We start from the raw sequence: 22,980 nt of genomic DNA on the forward strand, positions 1-22,980 counted from the left end.
GGGCGGCAGCATGACAACTTTATTTGTGTCTTTGCTCCCACATATCGATAAACTTCATTCCCTTTTCTTCTTGGATGTATTTTACTTGAGTTATGTTTTACCCCTACGAAAATATTTATTTTGTCTTAACTCGTTGTTTGTCTCTTGCAATTTCGGGTTTAACACATTAAGTTACCTGCAATTTGCTATTTTTGATGATTTTGGTTAAAAATTTGTGCATGTGTTGTAAATATCAATAAATATTATGTTTTGTAATGAATGAATGGTTATGTTTTGGTTGACGTTGGGTTGATGAGTACCTAGTGGTTCACGTCTTTAACGGTGACGCTGCACTAAGATTGAGAAATGGTGGATTTGATAGCCTTACCATAACATAAACTGTTCCTTTTTCGTCTCTAATCTCCATTTGCTTGCCACAGCAGCTGAAAATTAGCAACAGTGATGACTGAGGATATCTGTAACCACCCATTCCTGCAGGATTTCTGCCTGGTTCTTAGGCCTATTCATAATTGTCTTTCAATATTTAAAGCTTCAGCTCTTGCTTGTTTCTTTGCTTTCTGCTGCAATTGGAGAAAGAAGATGAAAATCCTCCTGTGGCTGAACAAAAATCATACGAAACGGCCACCAAAGAAAGGGTTAGCGAACAAACTTCCTATTTTGCTATATTTTTTTCTTGCATCTATCTTAAAGAAGCAACCCAAAAATTTAAAACTCTATTTACTAATGGAGTCGTCAGTCCTATAATACGGCATCTTCTTTTTTTCTTATTTTCATAACATATTTTTTATTAGTACATACTACATGACCGGGTGATACGCATCAAACAAATTAATCATCTAGCAAATCAATATATATTCTAGATAAATTGATTTGCAGTTTTGAGAATATGGTATTCATTAGTATACTGTGGCAAATTAGATAAAGCTAAAAAAAATATGTAATATGTACCGATACTGATGAATGAATGTAATATTTTTGTAATTGTGTATCGATTTACTTAGAAATATATATTGATTTACTAAATAACTAATTTATTTGGTGTATATTATCAAGCTATATAGTGTATACTGATAAAAAAATATATTTTGAAAACTGTGTATCAATTTATCTGGAAATGTATATTGGATTACTGCTCGGTGTGTATCAAAGAAGCTTGCAGTATATATCAGAAAATCGATGAGTTTATATCACTTGGCCATGTAGTGTGAACTGGTGAATATAATGTTCTGAAAAATTATGTATCAATTTATTTGGAGATGTGTATTAGGTTACTAGATGCCTAATTTGCTAAATGTGTATCACTTGGTTGTATATTGTATATTGGTGAACATTATATAAAAAAAATTATATATCGATTTACTTAAAAGTGTATATTAACTTGATAAATAATTAATTTACTTGGTGCGTATCATCTAGTCATGTAGTGTGTATCAATAAAATACATGTTCTAAAAACGTAGATGAAAAAGGATGGCAATTTTTTTTTTTTTTTTTGTAATTACGAGACTGATGACTCTACTAGTATTAGGGCTCTTTGACTTTTAGATTTTTTTTTTAAAGATGGCCACTAGAGATAAAGGTGGCAAAATAGAAAATCCGCCTCATATTTCTTTCACTAGTGTCCGTCCCTTATGATTTTTGTTCCCCGTGGCCACTGTTAATGCCAGGATATTCCAAAAAAGATTCGCTTAAAGGGACGCACAATGTATGCGGTGAATCTCTTGTTGCGTCTCCAAATCATTTGCCATCTCGGTAAGAGGAAGAAGTCTAAGGTGAGTGTGTGCTGTCTTGGACCCCATCTCATTTTGATAGATCATATACTTTTCTAGATTCCTCTCTTATTGTAGTACCAAAGGGCATCACCTGAGGTTCATATGCTATACTGGATTTTTGTGTGAAAATAGCATGGTAATATTGATATTTCATATGCTTGAATATAAGTTGGTCTCTCTTTTATGATATGAAAATTGGTGGTTAGATCGTAATGCCTTTTTATTTCATGATTTTTTGGTTTTTTTTTTTTCCTCCATCGCTCTGGAAATTAAGGGGGTTCCAATGATTTCGATTGTATTTGGAGATGACATAATATGAGTTGGCATCTGGACCTATAAGTATATTTCAGCTATTTCTTTGTCACCCAATCTTATTGTTGGAGTTGGAGATTGCTTAGTGCTGCTTGGCAGCTTATTTTAGCTGATAAAACTTTAATCCAAAATAATTCATCAATAAGACAGCACAATCATGAATTGTACGAAGAAAAGAACTAATAGATGTACTCATTTTCTAGATTGCTTCGTGCACCCGTTGTGGACTTTTCCCGAACGGGTGGTGGGTGTCGCTGATGGCGGGTTGCATGCCGGATAAGATGAAGGCCCCGGTGGCTGCAGACCGGCGACCGCCCCCCCACCCCCCGGATCAGGGGCAAGGGGTCCATCTTGGGCGGCTATGGCGAAGAATCCTTCGAGGCAGCAAACTTGGACCGCTCACCGTATCTTGGAGGGCGAGGTAGAAAGGCTCAAGAAGCTCTTTCCGGCCGTTGTAGAGGTGCCGGCGGAGGAGCTGATAGAGTCTAGGTTGGCCTGGTGTGGAGCCTTGGTCGACAGGTTCCGATTGAGTGGATCGCCAAGGAACTGAGAGCCGGGGGGAGGTTGAACTATGACGTCAACTACCACCCGTTAGCCGAGGACATGATCGTCGCTTGGTTTGCTTCGAAGGGTGACCGGGATGCGACATTGGCCGTTGGTGAAGGGCATTGCGGAGGGATTCAAGAATGAGTTCTGGCAGGTTTTCTCCTACGAAAACCTACCAGTCCACTGACAGCGATGTGGCTGCATCGGCCATGCGCCGCCAAATGCCGGTTTTCTCCCTCGAGCCAGGCGGAGGGTGAGTCGGGGGGATCTCGGAGGTCGGAGGGGATGGACACCCCTCCAGCAGTGGATATTGAAGCTGGGAAGGTGTGCACTGGGGTGGATGCTCTGCCGGTATTTGGCTCCTGGTTGGCCACCAACCGAATCCGGCTCCCCAGGGACCTCAAAGGGGCGGGGCAGAGGAGGCAGGCGAGCGGGGTCGAAGAGAAGGCCGCAGCCCCGGCAAACCCAGGGTCTTGTTCCATCGGTGGGAGGCCATCCTCGCCGGCGTCCCCAGCGGACTTGGAAGGATGGCAAAAGCCAACCAAAGTTGCCCGAAGGAGGTCACCAAAGAAGGGCATCCCAGCCGACAGTGGGGGCGCACAAGCGAAAGGGACGAGTCAACTCGTGGGTCAACTTGGGGTTCAACTCGCGGGTCAACTCATGGGTCAACCTGCGGGTCAACTCGGCACCGACCCTAAGCCAAGCGTTTCAACTCGGCCAATTGACTCAGAGTGCCTTGCGGGCCGGCCTACAGGCCCATCGATTTCGGCTGGGCGAGGCCCAGCTCCTCTAAAGCGGCCCAGGAGCCCGCCCAAGGCCAGACGAGCTCCCGAACTGAGCGTCAACGGGTCGGGCCCATCAAGACCTGCAGGGCCAGCTCCCACGAGCGGCCCGCAGGTGAGGGCGGCCGGCCGCATGCGGCTGAGGAAGAGGAGCCAGGGCTCCCTTGGACCGGCGCCCTATTGTGCGAACATTCTCTACAGTTGCGGGTCTAGCAAAGCTCTTCACGGTGACGGCGGAGCCTCCGCCGGCGGTGGTGGGGGCCGACTCCAACTCCGGTGAAAGTAGGAAGGATTCAGCTGGGGAGGATGATCTTGGGGGAGCGGAGTGCCCCCATCCCGAGCCCTTGGTTTCAGGCCCCGTAGCGTGCCGTTTGGCACAGGAAACATTGCTAGTGGAAGTTGTGAAAGAGGAGCACGTTCAATTGCTCCTTCAACTAATGTCGATAGTGAATGCATCGGAGATGGAGGGTTTGGAGGAGAATGGTGGTCCGGCATTTATTGGGGGGCGGCTCTGTGGGTGTGGACCGTGCCCACGTTGACAGTGATTTATGAAGATTTTGATTTAGAATTGTAGGGGGGCAGCAAAACCCTCCTTCAGATCCTCCTTTTGAAGATTGGTCCAGGTCAATAACTCAGACATCTGTTTGTTGTGTGAGACACGATTATCTAGGCGGAGTCTTCAACAGATTCAGCGCCATTATAGTGCCACCTGGGAGTCCTTCTCAGTGGAGTCACGAGGGCTATCTAGGGGTATCCTGCTATTGTGGAAGCGAGGGATGGCTACGGTGGATGTGTTACGCAACTGCCCCCAACAAGTGGTCATGGTAATTTCTAAACCTAATGCTACTCCATGGGTTTTTTGCAGTGTGTATGCTTGTCCTAACGGTTAAGGAAAGCTCTGTGAGAGGAGGCATCCACTATTGTAGCCTAGGGGGCCCCTACTCTGTTGGCTGGGGACTTCAACTGCATTGTGGAGCTGGCTGAGAAGAGAGGTGGCAATGTGTACACTGATAAGGCTAAGAGGAGGGAGTTTAGTAAATTTCTGTCCAGGAACTACTTGGTGGACCTTGGCTTCACGGAGGTGCAGTTTATATGGTGTAATAACAGAGAGGGCCATGCCAGGGTGTGGGAGAGGATCGACATGGCCGTAGCGTCGCCATACTGGATTCAGCGGTTTCCGGCTTTCCAGGTGCGCCACCTTGCTTGGATTACTTCTGACCATTATCCACTTCTGCTCTCCACAGTCGACCAATCACACCACCACCTTCCATTCCACTTCGAGAGACTGTGGTTGGAGTACCCCCACTCTTGGAAGGTTGTGCGACAGGCCTGGGCGATGCCGGTACGGGATGATGCCATGCAGTGGATCTCTTACAGGTTGGAGCTTAGCTTACCAAGCGCAGACTACGAAGATGGAATCGCGAGTTTGTGGGGACATATTCAGGAGATTGGAGGAGATGGAGGCGTCCATTTTGGAGTTGCAGGGGAGGGAGGATAGTTTGGGTGTTCTCCCCGAGGATGATATGTGCTATCTTCGGCAGAGGCTTGCGGAGCATCATTCTCTTCTGAGGTAGCAGGAGGTGCTTTAGAGGCAGAAATCCAAGATCCAGTGGTTGCGAGAGGGGGATAGGAACACCCGATTTTTCCACCAGTCTACCATCGTTAGGAGACAGAGGAGCATGATCCCTGAGGGATGGGGCGGGGTCATGACTGGAGGAGAGCTCAATCAGACGTCTCCTGGTTGACTTCTTTCGGTTGAGATGGACCGAGGAGGGCTCGGATAGCGGGGCAGTCTTCCCATGCCTAGACACGGTGGTGGGGCCATCAGTGAACGCAGCTATGCTTGTGGAGGTGTTTGAGCCGGAGATCAGGAAGGCAGTTTGGGCGTTGGGGAAGGACAAGGCCCTTGGGCCTGAGCCCCCCCCCCCCCCCCCCCCCCCCCCGCCGCCGCTTTCTCTTTAGGAGATATTAGGGTATTGTTGGGAGAACGGTGGTGGAGGCAGTTTAGCTATTTTTTAGGTCAGCGGTTATGGCAGATGATTGGAAGGCGACTTTTATCATCTTGATCTCGAAGCGGTAGGATGCGATGGAGCCCAGCCATTTCAGGCCCATCAACCTTTGTACCACCCTTTACAAGGTGGTGGCAAGGTGCGGGTTGGGAGGTTGCAGCCCCTCCTTCCTCATCTGATTTGTCCGGAGCAGAGAGCTTTTGTCGGGAGCCGCAGCATTACCGACAACATTATGATAGCCCAGAAGATGATGTGGAATTTGCAGCAAGCTTCACGGCGGCGGTTTAGGGCCATGAAGCTCAATATGGAGCGAGCATACGATAGGATCTGGTGGTGTTTCTTACGAAGGGCGTTGATGAGTTTCGATTTCCATGAGAGACATCTGGGCCATGGTTTGTGATAGGATGGTGATTCAAGTGAGGCATGTGTTCAGGGAGGCCAATGGGGCCGCAGATTGCATGGCTTCCTTTGTTGCTGACCACTCAGAGGACCATGTATGGATGGGCGAGGTGGAGTTGCCTAGTGCTCTCCATGATGTATTGCTTTTGACTTTCTTAGTTGTATCCGTATACGTTATGTATGATACTTCCGTTTTAGCAAAAAAAAAAAGGAGCAACAATCGATGAAGATTGATAAATTATGTGAAAATAGTTTCGCCTCTGTTGGTTACACGGATAGCACTATACATGAACTACTGACTGGCTTGCCACTAGAAAGAGATATTTATCATTCCAGTCCACTAGAAAGAGACATCTATCATTCCAATAATTGTTATTAGCATACATTAATAAACCGCATCACTGAATCTGGATGAATCCTAAGGAACTGAGAGAAGCTAGAAAATAAGGAGGGTAGAGCCAGCATGGGTCTCGCAAATTCTGTACCAGCATGCTACGTGTCCATGGCATGAAATAAAAAAAACCCCAAACTTCCCTTCAATATGCTACCACTCTTCTCTCAAAATGGTGACCTACCCCAAAATCCAATCGCCACGGGGGCGGGGGGGTCTCCGGAGGCAAAGAGAATATAACCACAGAAGAAAGGAAGAAGGCAAAAAGGCACCGACTTGCGATGAAATAAAGAGAGGAGAGAGAGAGAGAAAGGGAGGGAGGTTTCTTGCTCTGTTTTCTGTGTCTGACCGTGACAAAAAAAAAAGCAAAGGCCCCATATAAAACGGGAACAGGAGCTGACTACGAGTCTTCCCCCGGGGGGTGGAGAGTTTCCTGGCTTGCAGAGGGGCAATTTGGGAAGTTGGGGACAGTAGTTTTGTTTTGGGTGGAGAGAGAGGAGGGATTTGGTTGGCTTGATACACATGTCTGAAGCCACTCTCATCTTTCCTCCCTTCTCTTTTTTGGTTTTGGTCTTGGTTTTCCTTCCTTCACATTACTCCTGATCCAGCTGGGCCATCAGAAAGAAAGATAGGGGGATTGGAGATGGACTTCTTGGAGGGTAGAGATTCTTTTAATTTTCTCCTCTCTGTTTCTTCTCCCCTCTTGGTTGGTAGAGAGAGAGATGGAAGGAGGGGGGGTTGAATGGCTGCTGTGCTGTGATGTTGCAGTTGCTGCTTGGGTACTCGCTTGAAGGGGAGATGACGGGATGGGACTTTTATTAATTAGATGGAGTGAATTTCCCATAATGCCTATACTTTTTCTTATAGAGAGGTCCCTTTCTGAACAAATTCTTTCCTTTACCTTGACCATGAAGTGCCATGGGATAACTTTTTCCTATTCTGCTCTTGCTTGGCATGGCAAACAGTATTGCCAAGCATTATCTCAGTTATTTAATCAGTTTCATGGACCTTTAGAGTAATTATTTTTCCGTGCTTCCATTCAAAAATTATGTTAAACTGAAGAGCCCTCTTGTCTATCTTTGTTAGATTCATGCATCTTTGTTGAAATAGTGTACTTGGCAGCTATTTATTTTCATATCATTTTTCTAAGTATTTTATATTTATTAAAAAATTTATTATTAAAAAAAAGACCTCTTTTACTGAATTTGTCATAGGCCTCCAAATGCATTGGGTCACCCCTGCTGAGGCCGAGAGAGAAATGGGAGGAGAGGGGGGAGTGGAGGACGAGGAGGAGGAGGGCTGCATGGGGGCGATGGTTGAGCTGACGCCGCAGGTGACGAAAAGGCAGGCCATGTCGACTGTTGGGATCATGTGGCCGGGCTCATTAGGGGGAAGAAGATAATACGGAGGGAGCCTACAAAGGCGGCGGCGGAGCCCATGAGAGGTGCGTTGCGTGTCTGCTTGGCTTCAAGCTAGAGTGGTGATTGGAGATTGCTTGGGATTTTGAGAGAAGATGTGTGAGAGGGGGACTCACGACGGCGATTGACCGGATAGGGATGAGGGACGGAGGGATGAAAACCTCTGCTGGATGGTAGAGGACTGTAGCGCCTTAAAGGGCTGCCGACTGAATCGCCATCTATGCTGTTCAGCACTTTAAAAAGGTTCTTCGAACACATTAGGGGTCTCTCCTCCATAGCTTTATCACTTTTTCCATTTTGCTACTTGGCACACCTGCCCCCTTGCTTCTTCGTTGCCTTCCTTCACTTCTTCGACATATGTTCTTCTCCTCCACAATGGTACCCATGCCTCTTTCTATCCCTGACCCTCCTTTAACCTCTATCTTCGTGTTTCTTGATTTATTTGATCGCTTATTTAACCATCGGTGTATCACTTCTTTAACCCTCGCTGCTATCCAGAAAGACTGGGCATAGCACCTCTCTTTCCTTTTTATTTTCCTAGTTTTAGCATTTGTTTTGTAAAGATTCATTCTTTTTCCTTATCTTTATCGATTTATTTTATCAAAAATCGAAAGCGAGACTTTTACATGGTGTTCCAAAGGTTGTCACGAAACAGGTCAGAAAACTGGTCGGCTTAAAAACTCATCCATCATGGTATCCCCTCATGATAGGATGGAATGAAACAAATTTTACAATCATTAGGCTTTCATGGAGAGTTTAAGCTGCCGCTGCAACAGGACACTCAGAATCTTTGGATTAAGGTTTGAACAAAAGATTTTATCAAAAAAGAAAAAAAAAAACGATTTGAACAAAAGAGAGTTAGAGACAGGCTTCTTCGCTACAAATGAGAAAATATTAGTCGTATCCTTAACAGAACAAGCAATACATGAAATGCAAACAAGAATGTCACAAAATCCAATCAATGATCATGGCATCATCAAGCATTTACAGGGATCAAGATCTGCCAAAAAAAATTTAAAATAGCTACATTTTTTTATTTCAGTTTGTTCTTGAAATTATTCAAATGTCACAATTTGTTTTCGACAGTCTCACTGAACAGGAAACTGATAATATGCATCCGTGAGATCGTGGGTTTAAAGACTGGGATGAATGGGAGACCGTGGGACTAGATATTGTTGGATGAATGAGAATCTAAAAGCCTAGGTGAGCCCAAACAGTGCAACCTGGAGGGGAAGAGAGCATTTTAATTGTGAGGGAAATGGAAAAAGAGGTGATGGTGGGGCCTGAGATGAGGCATGTATTGAAGGGGAGAAGGGGGTATACACTGACCCTTTACCCTGCCACTGCCCCTGCATAACTATGTATAGAAACTGATGTAAATCAGTCTATAGGACGAAACAAAAAGGATTAATTATGAAATAACCATCAGACAAAGGACCATGTGTTTAAGCTTTCCAATCTTGAAACAGCATTTACTTTGACTGAAGTCAGATGCAGGTCTGCTGATTGGTACCTGAAACAGCAAAACCATGCTGCCTGTAACAAAATAGGTGATCAACAACTATACTCATGCAAGTTAATTTGCTGCCAGAGAAAAACAAACTGTGATAAAATTACCACGCAAACTGTCAGGGCTATCCAACTAAGAGATGGGCAATGCACAAAGCTTGAAATCAGTACGAATACAACCAAATCAATTTGATCACCATGCACTGCCAATACAAAGTTATACTCTCAAGGAAGCACCATTGAGCACCTTTTAGAATAGTCTAATCCCAGTATATGACAAGAAATACAGATGCTCAATCTCCATACTAAGATCCAACAAATTGTCCGAAAGATGATAGCAGATAACTGCGCGTCATGGACTGAAATTATTGCTGTTTGCTGGCTAAACGAGAAGGGCCGAAGTAATTTGTAACTAAACCCATAATCGCAAACCTGATAGAGATTGAGTCATTAGTATATTCATCTTAATATTTTGATATTGAACAATACTTTCTTCACTTTTGTTAATTTGCTTATTCTCAGGGAACTATTCATGGAATACATTATTGAGTAACAACAGAATTAGGCATACCATCAAAATGAAAAGTAGCTCGTTTTAAAGGTCCAGCAGCTTTACAGCATGGCATTTAGATATAAAGTACATAAAGTACATGCTGCAGAAAAGTACTGCCAACCACATGAAATATCAAGGACATTAAATATATTGCTTCAAGCCTGAAATAAGGTATCATCCTTCCTTACTTTGGATATGTTCAAAAAACAAGAGAGTTTCTTTTAGTACTTTCATAGCATTAAGGAAAAGAAATAAAATGGCAGAAATTGATAGAAAAAAGAAGAAAAGATTATGGTACAGTATCTTCTTTCATCTGCTACTGGTGTTGATCAATTTTTTTTCAAAGACTACCTAAACTGCTTAAATTAACAGGATAGCACCCATTTCATAAGACATCGTGTGTCGAACTCCTTCACTCTGAAGTCCAAATGATGTCAACAAGCAAAATGATCTTGTAACGTCTCAGTAAATGGAAACTCCTCAGATTGCCAGCATAGGCAAGGTGCATGAGAATGTGCATCATTTATATAAGTTTTCAGGCCCCAGTATGAAACAAATCATTTGGGAGGCTCGATTATGTTTAAGATCGATCAATCTACAGAGAGGGTATTGTTGCTAGACATAATGACACGATAACCTTCTATTAATTTTAACCTTAGTCAAAAATATTATCCTGTCTATATAGTTGATTTCATGGGCCAAAGTAGGTTTTATTCAAGATTTGGGAATTTATGATTGGCTCCCCATGTGATGTTTACCCTTTCCATAATTGGTTTCTCATTCCTGAGTGATACAGAACTAGGACCTAAAACGACCAACTGACACACGAAAAGACTTACATTACTGGTTAGAATCCTATATGTGAAATCTACCTTAGTGGTGCAGTTTTTGTCATTCTGCTGAACATGGCAAGAGTAGAAAGGGGTGAAGAGGCTATTAGTCAGTCCCTGAAGATAGAGACTTAAATGCACAGCTAATACAGTGAAAGCACAATCTTAAAGAAACCTGTTAGAGCAGGGGAAACGGATCGCATCCCCTCGAGAGGTATTGTCAGATTTAGGGATGGACTCCCTTGGGCGGTGTCCGCTCTTATGGGTCCACGCTCCCCTCACGACTTTGTCCTTTAAAAAGGCACCTCCGAAGGGAATGGGTTGGCCCCTCCTTATAAGACACAATCCTTTCCGCTACTCAACCGATGTGGGACTAAAGTCCCGGGTCCCCATCCGCCCCCCAACACTAGCCCCCCTAGCGGGAAGGATTCGTGCGGAAAAATTACGATGGGGCCCTTCCTCTAGTGCCATCTGTTAGAGCAGAAAAATGGATTGCATTCTCTCGAGAGGTATTGTCCGCTTTGGGGATGGACTCCTTTGAGCGGTGTCCGCTCTTATGGGTCCACACTCCCCTCACAGCTTGGTCCTTTAAAAAGGCGCCTCTGAACGGAAGGGGTTGCCCCTCCTTATTAGGCACAATCCTTTCCGCTACTCAACCGATGTAGGACTAAAGTTTCGGGTCCCCATACGCTCCCCAACATAACCTATTAAAATAACTGTATCAACCAGAATGGTTGAACGATTAACATACACGTTATCAACAAATTGATTGGGTAGAATATCGAATAAAAAAATCATTCAAATCAAGCACCTGGCCCAAGGAGTTGCACAAACAGAAATTACTTGTTCTAAGAGCCTTACAGCAACTTAAAACTTACTAATCTGTAACAGCTGTTCTCCGAGATGACTTTTTTGAATTACATTCAGTGGCAAGCATAAATTTTCTGAAGAAGGCTGCCTTCTATCGCTTTGATTTGAATGAACCAATTCATGCTTGTGTGCACGTGTTATATAGAGAGAATATTTTGGGGTCTATGGACCCAAAAACCTTTGTAGATCATCTCCAAGGTGCTGGTGACCAGATTGAGTGAGGTGGTGCTCAAGCTCAATGTTCGACTACCAGATTATGTCCTTTAAAGGAAAGTGGGAAGAAACCAGACATGTTGGCCTCACATAGTATTTTGAAGGTGTTGGTGACCAGATTAAGAAAGGTGGAGTTGTTTCATATTTGATAAACAAAGAATTTTATCTAAAAATATTTTAAAAAGAATCCCACTTGAAGCTTAGATTCTTACAAAGTTGGAATCCTTAACAGAGTGTAAAGGGTCAGAGGTTAATGAATCATGTACAGATAAACTACATATGGATCAAATTGCTTTTTTCAATATTTTCATGGTACAGGTTTCCAAGGAAGTTGGTTGGACTGACTGGGGGCAGCCAGTACCACAATAACAGCTCTTATAATGCTATAACAGCCATGATTTTAAACCTTGGACTGGAGAGAGGAGAAAGTATCATTTAGTATGTCAATGACAAATGATTATGTTCCACTCCAAAAGCAAGTCTCTGTACACCTTAAGTTCATGTTATGATGCTATGAAATGGCTTTGTGCCTTCCATCAATTTCTATAAAACACGTCAGGGGCTATCAGGTGGCAGATGCTTTCTTTTTTGATAGTAAGTGGCAGCCGCTTTCATTATAGTGATTTTTCAAAAAGGGTGGAGAGATGTACTAACATCTATGACATGCAGCTGCGGGTAAGCTCTACATCCAAGTTTCAGAGTTCAGACCTTGTGATTTACCAGCTCAAAATTAGACTTCCCAACTGGAAACGAAGACTTCATTCTAGTTTTTCTTACCCGTCCATTTTTTGCTTCCACGCTGCCAAGATACTGATGGTCAAGGTGATGGAGTAAAACATGCAAAATCACCAAGAAGGTAATTATTTGACAAGTGAAGACAGTCCATGTAAGCACAGCTGTCAGACAAAAGTGGCTTTAGCAATGAGGGTGGAGAGGACTTGAACCAAGGTCATCCTTAGACAATCTCACAAAAAGAGCATATGTTTGAAAGTTCTCCAAGGTCAATGATGGGTATGGGTTTTTAAGCCACAAATCATGTCATGTAGGGATCACATATGGAGTTGGGAATAACAGTTCGCTTAACTCCGAAGGACTGCATTATGTATCAGTTCTCAAACCTTCTAATCATTGGCTTAGATAGGAACACTGTGGATACTTGTACTCTCCTTAAACTGTAAAGTGTATCTATATCAAAAAAATGGAGAGGCAAAACATGAAAAAGAAATCGTAATTTACCTAGACATGTTCAAACTTACCATGAGAACCACAAAGGAATATACTACATTTCCAATATTGACTCCATGCTTTGTTTATCAACCAATTAATGGATGAGAACTCTAAAATTCATAGCAGCATAATGTGATATCTCATTCTATGCTAAGTTTAAATAAAAATTACGCATGCTCCTAGCTAAGCTACATTCTGGAAAAATGAAATGGAAGAAAGCTGCAAATAGAATTCAATAATGAATTAATAATAAAGATCTTTTACTGACAAACCATCTAGGCAGAAACAAACAATGATCTAAATAGAAAGCTAGAAGGAACAAAACTTGAAAGCATTACTTACATCATAGCCATAGATATCTGTTTGAGATCATTTTCAAGATTCTTCATATTTGCAAGAGACTGAGCACAAAAAATTATGGCCAGCCAAGAGCAAAGCTTGTACTGCACACACAGGAGGAGAAAAATTTATTAAGATCATAGGTGTAACAATTCCAATCAAATTAGTGAGCTTGTTCGAAGTTCTAACCATGCGATTGGGGGAAAATGCAGTGAAACAAAAACACAAAAAAGAGGTTAACTAGAAAACTCAAGTATCTTCATGACAGAGCATGTCTATATCAGTATCATCATCATAATCACCGAGCACCAAGCAGACATTTGCTCGTTCTTGAACCAAAACATTGACAGAAAATAAATAAATCCATAGAAAACTCAAAAAATGCTGCTTCTACTACTATATTCCAACACTTGAGTAGTTAGAGATTTATAGGTATCGTCATTAACTATAGAACTACAATAATGAGTTGACTTGAAGTTCAAGGCTTCCAAGACTTGTACGATTTACACAGACTATATATACTAGTGAAAATGTAAGTGCAAAAACATGTTTACGAGGGGAACCATAATCAAAACTATAATTTATTATATCTTTATAATAAAGTTTATCAATTTAAATATTAGTTTGTGAACAAAGATTTAGATAACATGGTTATCCCATTATAATGGAACCCTACCAGCAACTTTATTGATGCATTTAGTGGCAATTATTTGTCCTAAAATGTGCGATTTCAAAAAATAATTATGTTATTTTTCAGCATTGTTCCCTTGATAGAAAATTATTATTTTTCAATTCATATAATCACTCTTTGATGAAAATTAAAAAGAGCAACCCAGTGCACAAGGCTCCCACCATTGCACAATCTGAGGAGGGTCAAATGTACCCAGACTTACCCCACAAGCGAAGAAGCTGTTTATGTGTTTCGAACCTGTCACACCTAGATCACAATGGAATAACCTTACTGTTGTGCAAGGCTCACCCTCACTTTTGGATGAAAAATTGATATAGAAAATCGAATACAAAATAATATCTATGAAAATGGTCTTTATTTACCTTATTGAGACCCATATAACCCTAAATAACCCATTATAATGGCTGTTATTATCTTCCAATCATTATGAATATCACATAACAAAGGGGACTCAAACTGTTAAAATGGTTGTTACTTTAAAACTTGATTGGAATAAAATATGTATACAAAACATTAATACGTCACCATAATCATTCCATAGTAAAACTATATGATTGGAAATCAAGTACACATCATATAAGTTTCTACTATATTATAGCATAATTTATTATGTAAATATTATATTAGATAGTGTACAACTACTTCTATTTGAATTTTTGATTAAACTCTAATAATCAAATAATTAATAAAAATAGAATAAAATAATAAATTCGTAGTTTTATTTTTGGGGATTGGAATGTTTCTATCGACTTAAGAGTGAATGGTTTTTGGATTAAACAAGTCAAAGAAAAAGAAAAATAGCAAACACAAACACACACATATTTATATATACATGTGTGTTTGCATGCACATATACATGCATGAATAGAGAGAACCTAAAAATTGAAATTCATCCCAAATTAATAAATGTGCTTTTTTAAGTGTGGAAGCATCTCAAGTCAATTAATATCATCACAAAGACCACTAGAAACATTGTAATTGGTTCTAGATTGGACCACAGCAGCCAAAATTTAGTTACACATTCACCTCTGATAGCAAATCCCAACAATTCAGACTATTAACAACTATCACCAACCCTTCACCAAAAAATTATTAGTGTTCTGAAGATGCATTGTAAATCAGAAGTACAGCATAAGCAACAAAGTTACTGAATATCAACGCAAGACCAGGCATGACGAATTTGTTCATAGAAGTTACAATTGCAAATAAAATATTTATTGCCACAGCCTCTGGAAGCCAATCATTACAAGCAGTTGAACCAGCACGGGAGAGCTGGAAAATGCATGTGCACAAGGATATTCATGAAGAATGCCTCAGCATCCAATACACTTTTCCTAATATTTCCAAAGCATCTAGTAAATAAGATGAATTTAGACCTAGACAGGATCAATGTTCGATAGTCATATCAGCATTCTCAGCTTAAAACACCTGGAAGAAAACATGCACATAGGACAAAAAAGAAGAAGATGAGCAACATAGGTAGCAGGACTCAAGTCTTACCAAAATAGATGCCTTGATCAGGTAACTTTCACCTCAACTTGACATCATCAACAGTCAAGACCATGCTACATAGTCCTGACTCCGGACTACAGTGAGAGTAAACATCTAATTTTCTCATGCACTTTAATAATAAAAAAAAGGTACAGGGGGAAGGGTAAAGGGAATTGGAACTTCAAAATAGATGTCAATTGCATCCATTCTTAAATTCTGAAAGCCAAATAAGTTTTTTTTTTTGTGAAAGAAAAATCCTCTTGCACAAAATTAAATGGGTATTGTCCCAGAGCAGTTTTGACACTACAATATTTATGCTCCCTGTTTCTGTTTATTAACTTTAAAATAAAATAAAATGTGGACAAAATGTTTTTTAATGCCAATTTTAAGAGCAGTGTTACGGTAATAAAGAAATTTCATACAATAAAACTACAAAGGTTTTCTTCCTTTCAACTGGCACCACACAGGTTGCCAAATGAAGGAGCAATTACAGATTCCCTGTGCTGCCCTGTTTTTCCCGTTGCGTTAGGTCTCTGTGTTACCAAAGCATTTCTTTTATTTAGTCTACTTTGATATTAACTATGATAGTTTCTAATGCTAAATAAGAAAGCTAGAAAATTCACAAGCTTGAGGCATTAGCCACATTACAAAGCTTCTAAACAAACCGCACCTATACTCTTGCTGGTGATGGTAGGGGCATGTTTATTAAAGAATCTTTGAAAAGGTCTATTCAACAAGCTATGCCAAGGTCCATTCAATAAGCTATGCCATAGCTAGTTCTGTTGCGGGGACGGCATTTTGCCGGAGCCTCATACAACAGCCTAGCCCACATTAAGCTAGCAGAGAAAGAGGACTGTGTTCCTCCCGAGGTATTGTCCGCTTTGGGGAGACCACTGCCCTCACGGTTTTGCCCTTCAAAAGGCGCCTCGAGAGAAAAGGTTTTCCAACCCCCATTTAAGGCACAGAACTTTTCCGCTACTAGCCGATGTGGGATTAAATTTAAGGCCCCTCCCCCTCCCGCAACATAGCCCCCCCAAGCGGGAAGGTTATTGAGCCTCCACAGTCCTGAGGGGTAGTCAACGGTCGGAGGAGGCGCCCCTACCTGGCGCGCCATCTGTTGCGGGGACGACATTCTGCCGGAGCCTCACACAATAGCCTAGCCCACATTAAGCTAGCAGAGAAAGAGGACTGCGTTCCTCCCGAGGTATTGTCCGCTTTGCCCTCACGGTTTTGCCCTTCAAAAGGCGCCTCGAGAGGAAAGGTTTTCCAACCCCCATTTAAGGCACAGAACCTTCCCGCTACTAGCCGATGTGGGACTAAATTCAAGGCCCCTCCCCCTCCCGCAACATAGCCTCCCCAGCGGGAAGGTTATTGAGCCTGATGCTGAATATTGAAGGTGCCCAGGGCGGATATGAGTTCCCGTACTTTATGAAGATACTTTTGCATTGAGGGCTCCTTTGCTTCAAAATCTCCTAAAACCTGGCTTACGACCAGCTGGGAGTCGCTATAGACTTTTAGGTCTTCGACCTTCAGCTCTCTTGCCAATTTGAGCCCAGCGATGAGTGCCTCATATTCCGCCTCATTGTTCGAGGCAGAAAATTCGAGGCGTAGGGCCTGCTCAGCAACTACTCCATCCGGGCTGGTGAGGATGAGTCCTGCTCCGCTACCCCCCGAGGTCGAGGAGCCGTCTACGTACAGGACCCAGGGTGGCCTCGGGGTTTCCTGCGTTGGTATAAGTAGGTGCTCGGGGTCGTCTGGCAGGGTGCATTCTACGATAAAATCAGCGAGCGCCTGAGCTTTAATTGCCGGTCTTGGGCGGTATTCGAGATCAAACTCTCCGAGCTCGACTGCCCACTTAGCAATTCTCCCGGCACGGTCCGACTGCTGTAGGATCTGCTTTATTGGTTGGTCGGTCAGTATGGCTACTGTGTGGGCTTGGAAGTAGGGTCGGAGTCTTCGAGCTGAGATGATTAGGGCGAAGATTGTCTTTCCCAGCTTAGAATATCGGGTCTCAGCATCTCTGAGAACCCGGCTGGTGTAGTAGACAGGCTTTTGAAGCTTGTCCTCTTCCCGGACTAGGACCGAGCTCACTGCGACCGGGGAGACAGCTAAGTACAGGTAGAGAAGCTCGCCCTGTTGAGGTTTGGTGAGCAGCGGCGGAGAGGCGAGAAGGCATCTAAGTTCTTCGAAAGCTTGTTGGCACTCTTCCGACCACAAGAAGTCCTTTGGTCGCTTGAGAATTCTGAAGAATGGGAAGCACCGCTCGGCCGACTTGGAGACAAATCTTTCCAGGGCCGCGATCCGCTCGGTGAGTCGCTGTACCTCCTTGACTGTCTGTGGTGGTACCATCTCCTGCAGTGCCCGAATCTTCTCGGGGTTAGCTTCGACTCCGCGCTGGGTCACTATGAAACCCAGAAATTTGCCCGAGGTGACTCCGAACGCACACTTAGCCGGGTTAAGCTTCATTTGGTACTTCCGGAGCTTGGAGAATGTTTCATTGAGGTCAGCCACATGGTACTCGGCTGTCCGGCTTTTTACCAGCATGTTATCCACATAGACCTCCATGTTTCGGCCTATCTGGTCCTTAAAGATGTGGTTGACCCACCTCTGGTATGTAGCTCCTGCATTCTTTAGCCCGAACGGCATCACTTTGTAGTTATAAGTGTCCGTGTTGGTGATGAAAGCTGTCTTCTCTTCGTCTTCTGGCGCCATTCGGATTTGGTTGTATCCCGAAAAGGCGTCCATGAAGGTTAAGAGTTGGTGCCCCGAAGTGGAATCCACGAGCTGGTCGATGCTCGGAAGGAGGAAGCTATCCTTTGGGCAGGCCTTGTTCAGGTCAGTGTAATCCACGCACATACGCCATTTTCCATTGGTTTTCTTCACAAGGACCACGTTGGCGAGCCAATCCGGATAGGAGACCTTTCGGATGAAGCCGGCCTCGAGGAGTCTGTCCACTTCCTCGGCCGCTGCTCGCTGTCGTTCCGGGGCGGATCCCCGCTTCTTTTGCCTTACGGGTCTGCAAGTTGGTTTCACCTGGAGCCGGTGAACCATGACCTCGGGGTTAACTCCCGGCATATCGGCGGGCGTCCAGGCGAAGATGTCCTTGTTGGCCTGGAGGAATCCGATCAGCTGTTCCTTCTCCAGGGAACTCAGGCCGGAGCCGACTTGCACGGTTTAGCTGTTCCACCCGCTTTTCCAAAGGGTGGTCCCGCACCTCCAAGGTTTCGATGGGCAACGTGCGGTCCATTGCTTGAGTGGACACCTCAGCCGATAACTCCTGCTGACCAGATACTTCGCTTGGCCGTTTCGCTTTGTAGGCCGCCATATAACATCGTTTGGCTATCAGCTGGTCCCCGCAAACTTCGCCGACTCCTTGGTCGGTAGGGAATCGCATGAGCAAGTGGTAGGTCGAGACCACGGCTCGAAGGGCATTCAGCCCTGGTCGTCCAAGAATGGCATTATAGGTTGAGGGCAGGCGGACCACAAGGAAGTCTGTCTCTACGGTGCTTTCTCGGGGGGCGAGCCCGACTGTGATCAAGAGGCCAACTTCGCCCTCAACCGGGACCGAATCCCCGGTAAATCCAACCAGCGGAGCATTCATTCTCCGAAGCTGGTCTTCTGCCATCCCCATCTTTTGATAAGCAGCATAATACAAAATATTTGCCGAGCTTCCATTATCAACTAGAACACGTTTTACATCAAACTTATTTACAATCATTGAGATCACCACCGCGTCATCGTGGGGAACTTCAACCCCTTTCAAGTCCTCGTCCGAGAATGAGATGGCTTCGGAGGTGCGCAGGCGCTTTGGGGGTCCCTTTCCTCGACCGGCCCTCCGACCAAGGTTCTTCCGATGGTGTCGATAGTGCCTGCGATGGGCCTATTGACATTTGAGACTCCGGGCTGCTTGGCATTTTCTGCTGGCCTTCGTTCCTCGAGCCGGTTTTGTACAAACCGGTTCAATACTCCGCGATGGATGAGTGCCTCGATCTCGTCTCGAAGCTGAAAGCAGTCCTCCGTGGTGTGACCGTGATCTCGGTGGAAGCGGCAATACTTCCTAGGGTTGCGGTGGGCTCCGGGACCCCTGATCGGTGGTGGAGGCCGGAAATAATCTCGGCCCTCGATCTCCTTTAGAATATTCGTCCGGGGAGCGTTGAGGGGAGTATAATTCTCATACCTCCGTGTTGGAGACCTCGATCGGGGCGGGGACCTTGTTCTGCGTCATCTCTGTTGCCGAGGTGGACTCCTTAGTCGTGGCAAAATTTTATTTCGACGGGGAGATGGGCTTCGCCGGTGGCCGCGCTCCTCGCGGCGTTTCTTCTGCTTCTTCGAAGCCTGTTCAGTCGCGCCCCTCCTGGAGGCGATGGCCTCCTCGGCCTTCGCATACTTTCGGGCCCGGGCCAGCATTTCGGTGAAGTCAGCTGGGAAGCTCTTCTCGATGGAGAAGAGGAATCTGTAGGAGCGAGCTCCAGTCTTTAACGCCGACATGGCTATCGACTGGTCGAGCTCGCGAACTTCCCAGGTCGCGACAGTGAAGCGGTCGAGGTACTCTTTGAGAGATTCCCCCTCCTGCTGCTTGATATCTAGGAGGGAGTCCGACGTCCGCCGCTGGCGTTGGCTGGCAGCAAAGTTGGTGGCGAACTGCCTGCCAAGCTGCTCGAAAGAGGATACCGTACTTGGCTTCAGCCCGAAAAACCAGAGTCGAGCTATCCCTCGGAGGGTCGCTGGGAAGGCCTTGCAGAGCACGGCCTCCGAGGAACCTTGCAGCGCCATGAGAGCCCGGTAGTTTTTCAGGTGATCGAGGGGGTCGGTAGTTCCGCTGTAAGGCTTCACTTGAGGCATCTTGAACCTCGAGGGCATCGGCTCGTCCTCGATCTGGCGGAAGAAGGGGGACTTGGTGGTGAATTCAAAGTCCCCCTCATGCCTTGCCTTTCTGCTGCGGAGCGCTTCAATCTGGCACTCCAGGTTCTCGACTTTCCTGTCGAGCTCCCCAGCCCGGGGAATTGTCACCGTAGTTTGCTCCGGCTCGCGGTGGTCCGGTGCCGACTCAGCTTCGGAGAGCTGGGGTCTTCTGTCTAAAGATCCCCCCGGCAGCTCCCTCCGGAGAGACACTCGCTCCTCGTTGTTGGCCCTGGAAGAGCCGTGAAGGTTCTGGCTTTGGAGAATCGGGTCGTTTGGAGAAAGCACCGGCGAGACCTGGGCCTGCGGGGCGAGCGTAGATAGGGCTTCCTCGCGCCGCAGGCCTTGGACGGCGGCGGCTAATGCCTGGACTTGCTGCACCAGGACATTGAACTGTTCCGGCTGAACTTGGAAAATTGAATCAGCCGGAGGTGGTGAATTCCGGACAGAGTGTCCGGAACTTTGTGGAGGACGCCGGAAGGCATTGGAGGCTCCTTTACTCCTCAACTTCATGACCGCGACTCGGGCCCTTCCTCTAGCGCCAACTGTTGCTGGAAATTGGACCCCGGGGCGACCGTCGGCTGAAGGGGAGGAGCTCCGCTGCTGGAATGGCGGGCGGCGGTACGTCGGCGGGTGGCATTCTCCGGAGGACCTGCAAGAAGCCGATGGCCGGGGTTCCCGGCGCTGGCCCTCCGATGCTTAAGTCAGAGGGGGAAAGTAAGAGGGAGAAAAGGAGGAGGATCTTTCTCTTTTTTTCTTAGGTTTCGGCGCCCCCCCCCCCCCCCCCCGATGGAGAGGTTCCCCTTTTTAGAGGGATATTGTATTACCTGGGAAGTGACGGGGCAGATTGTCCTCTTTGTGATAATTGAGCACGATCATGTGCATTAATGGCGTCGTGGGGGATCTGACCGAATCAGACCGGAGTCAGTGAACTGTCGTGGTTGATCGGACCTGGTGGAGTGGTTCAACCGCCTGCTGTGGAGGGCCTACGGTCCGTAGATAACAAGCGCATTGATTGTTGAGGGAACCGGAGATCAGGGAAGGTCATACGCTTTGATGGTCGAGTGATCCGGAGATCATCTTAAGTCGTGCTCATTAATGGTTGAGTGCGCTGGAGGCCTGCAGAGGCCATGCGCATTAATGGTCTGACGGTAGCCTGATATGGCGAGATTTGAGTGTCTGAAGTTAGGCTTCCGAAAGGTGTCAGGCCGAGGCCGAGTACTAGGGTGGGATGCTTCGGAATGTGGCATCCGGCCGGGCGCCGAGCGGGGCTGGCTGCCCCAAGTCGGGCGCCAGCGGCCCGGGCATTGCCTGGTCGGTGCCCTCTAGTCGGGCGCCGGGTCGAGCTGGCTGCCTTTAAGCCGGGCGCCTGCGGCCCGGTTGTCCCTTGGTCGGCGCCCTCTGGTCGGGCGCCTGGCCGAGCTGGCTGCCTTACATCGGGCGCTTCTTGATACAGCATCTTCCTGATGATTTGGGTTTTTCCCCCAACAAGTTCAACTGAAGGTCCAGCAACACAGAACTAGCTAAAAGTCTCAATATTCTCGATAAATCAACATCATCCTTACTCCAATTTGCAATAGTTTGTGCCTCCATTTGTTCATAGGAACTGGTAGTATTGCCATACTTACCTTATTTTCTACTAAATTCCTAATTTTTATCAAAGTTTTGAGCAGCTTTATGGCTTTCTTCGATTTCAATTTGGAAACGGTCTGCACAATTCTCCTAAACCTTGGAGAAGGAAACAAGAATGAAAAAAGCAAAAAAAAAAAAAAAAAAAAAAAAAAAAAGAAAAGTGCTCAGGGTGATTTTGTGAATCCCTATTCACCGTCACATCCTTCCTCTTGATTTTGACTTTGACGAAACAATCGAAATGTAATAAAATAAAAACGCAACTTATATGTTTAACAGATCTGCGATGAAATTGAAATTTTTTACAAAAGAGAAGAATAAAACGCTAGGGAACTAATAAAGAACAAAATCCGGAGAAAAGACTAAAATCTAAACACATATAATTTAGGATCTTAAAAAAAGAAGCTTGAATTCTATAAGAAAGGGAGGCTTTAGAAGGATCGATAGAGTGCGTACTCGTAACATGACGCCGGTGACTCCGAAGATCACGGCGAAGAATCCGGAGTAGTCGATGGGGAGATCTTGCGGAGATAGCGTCGGAGCCACGTAGGGCCTCGCCGTCGATGGCTGCCTCGGGTCGCTCGCGGTTGAGCTCATCTCCTTCATCTCTTCCCCTCTCTTTCTTCCCCGCCCCTTTCCACGGATCCAAATTCCAATATGATCTAATATAAGACCTAAAGAGGTCTCCTCGTAGAATCCGGAGATACAGATGCCGGCTTTAATGGTCAAGGAATTCGACCGCAAGTTGGGAGCGCCGCATGAGTTTAGGCTTAACGATCGTCAAATGGCGATCCTTGGCAATTGCGAATTGGTGCCGGACATCTTGAAATAGTTGTAGTGACGTGGCATTGAGGACTTTGGTACCATACAGGAGCCTCCGTACGAGTAGATATGAGATCAAATGAATGGTGCTGATTAAGACTGCAAATGGGTTGGATTGAACTGTGACCCGATCTGATCCGACCAGCTTAGATCCGACCCATTTTGAAGGACCATAGGGCTGGATCGGATTCTAAAATTGGATCCGTTCTATTTTTCAGATCGGATCCGATCTGGCTTGACCTAACTTATTTAAAATTTGGTAGATTTTCAATTCTACAA

The 22,980-nt window shown here is 45.2% G+C and overlaps 1 protein-coding gene across 1 annotated transcript; it reads right to left on the reverse strand.

Moving 5' to 3' along the window:
- Positions 1-9,208: 9,208 nt before the first annotated feature.
- LOC103720070 (asterix-like protein) lies at positions 9,209-22,531 on the reverse strand. The gene is made up of 3 exons (XM_008809604.6): positions 22,336-22,531; positions 13,173-13,273; positions 9,209-9,569 (listed from the first exon to the last, which is right to left on the reverse strand). Exons 1-3 carry the CDS (start codon positions 22,483-22,485, stop codon positions 9,503-9,505), a joined length of 318 nt encoding a protein of 105 aa, XP_008807826.1. The 5' UTR covers positions 22,486-22,531; the 3' UTR covers positions 9,209-9,502.
- Between the last annotated feature and the right edge of the window lie 449 nt (positions 22,532-22,980).

Source organism: Phoenix dactylifera, chromosome 1, assembly GCF_051530095.1.
Source record: "Phoenix dactylifera cultivar Ajwa chromosome 1, Ajwa_hap1_PhDact_Kaust_v1.1, whole genome shotgun sequence".
Classification (NCBI taxonomy): domain Eukaryota; kingdom Viridiplantae; phylum Streptophyta; class Magnoliopsida; order Arecales; family Arecaceae; genus Phoenix; species Phoenix dactylifera.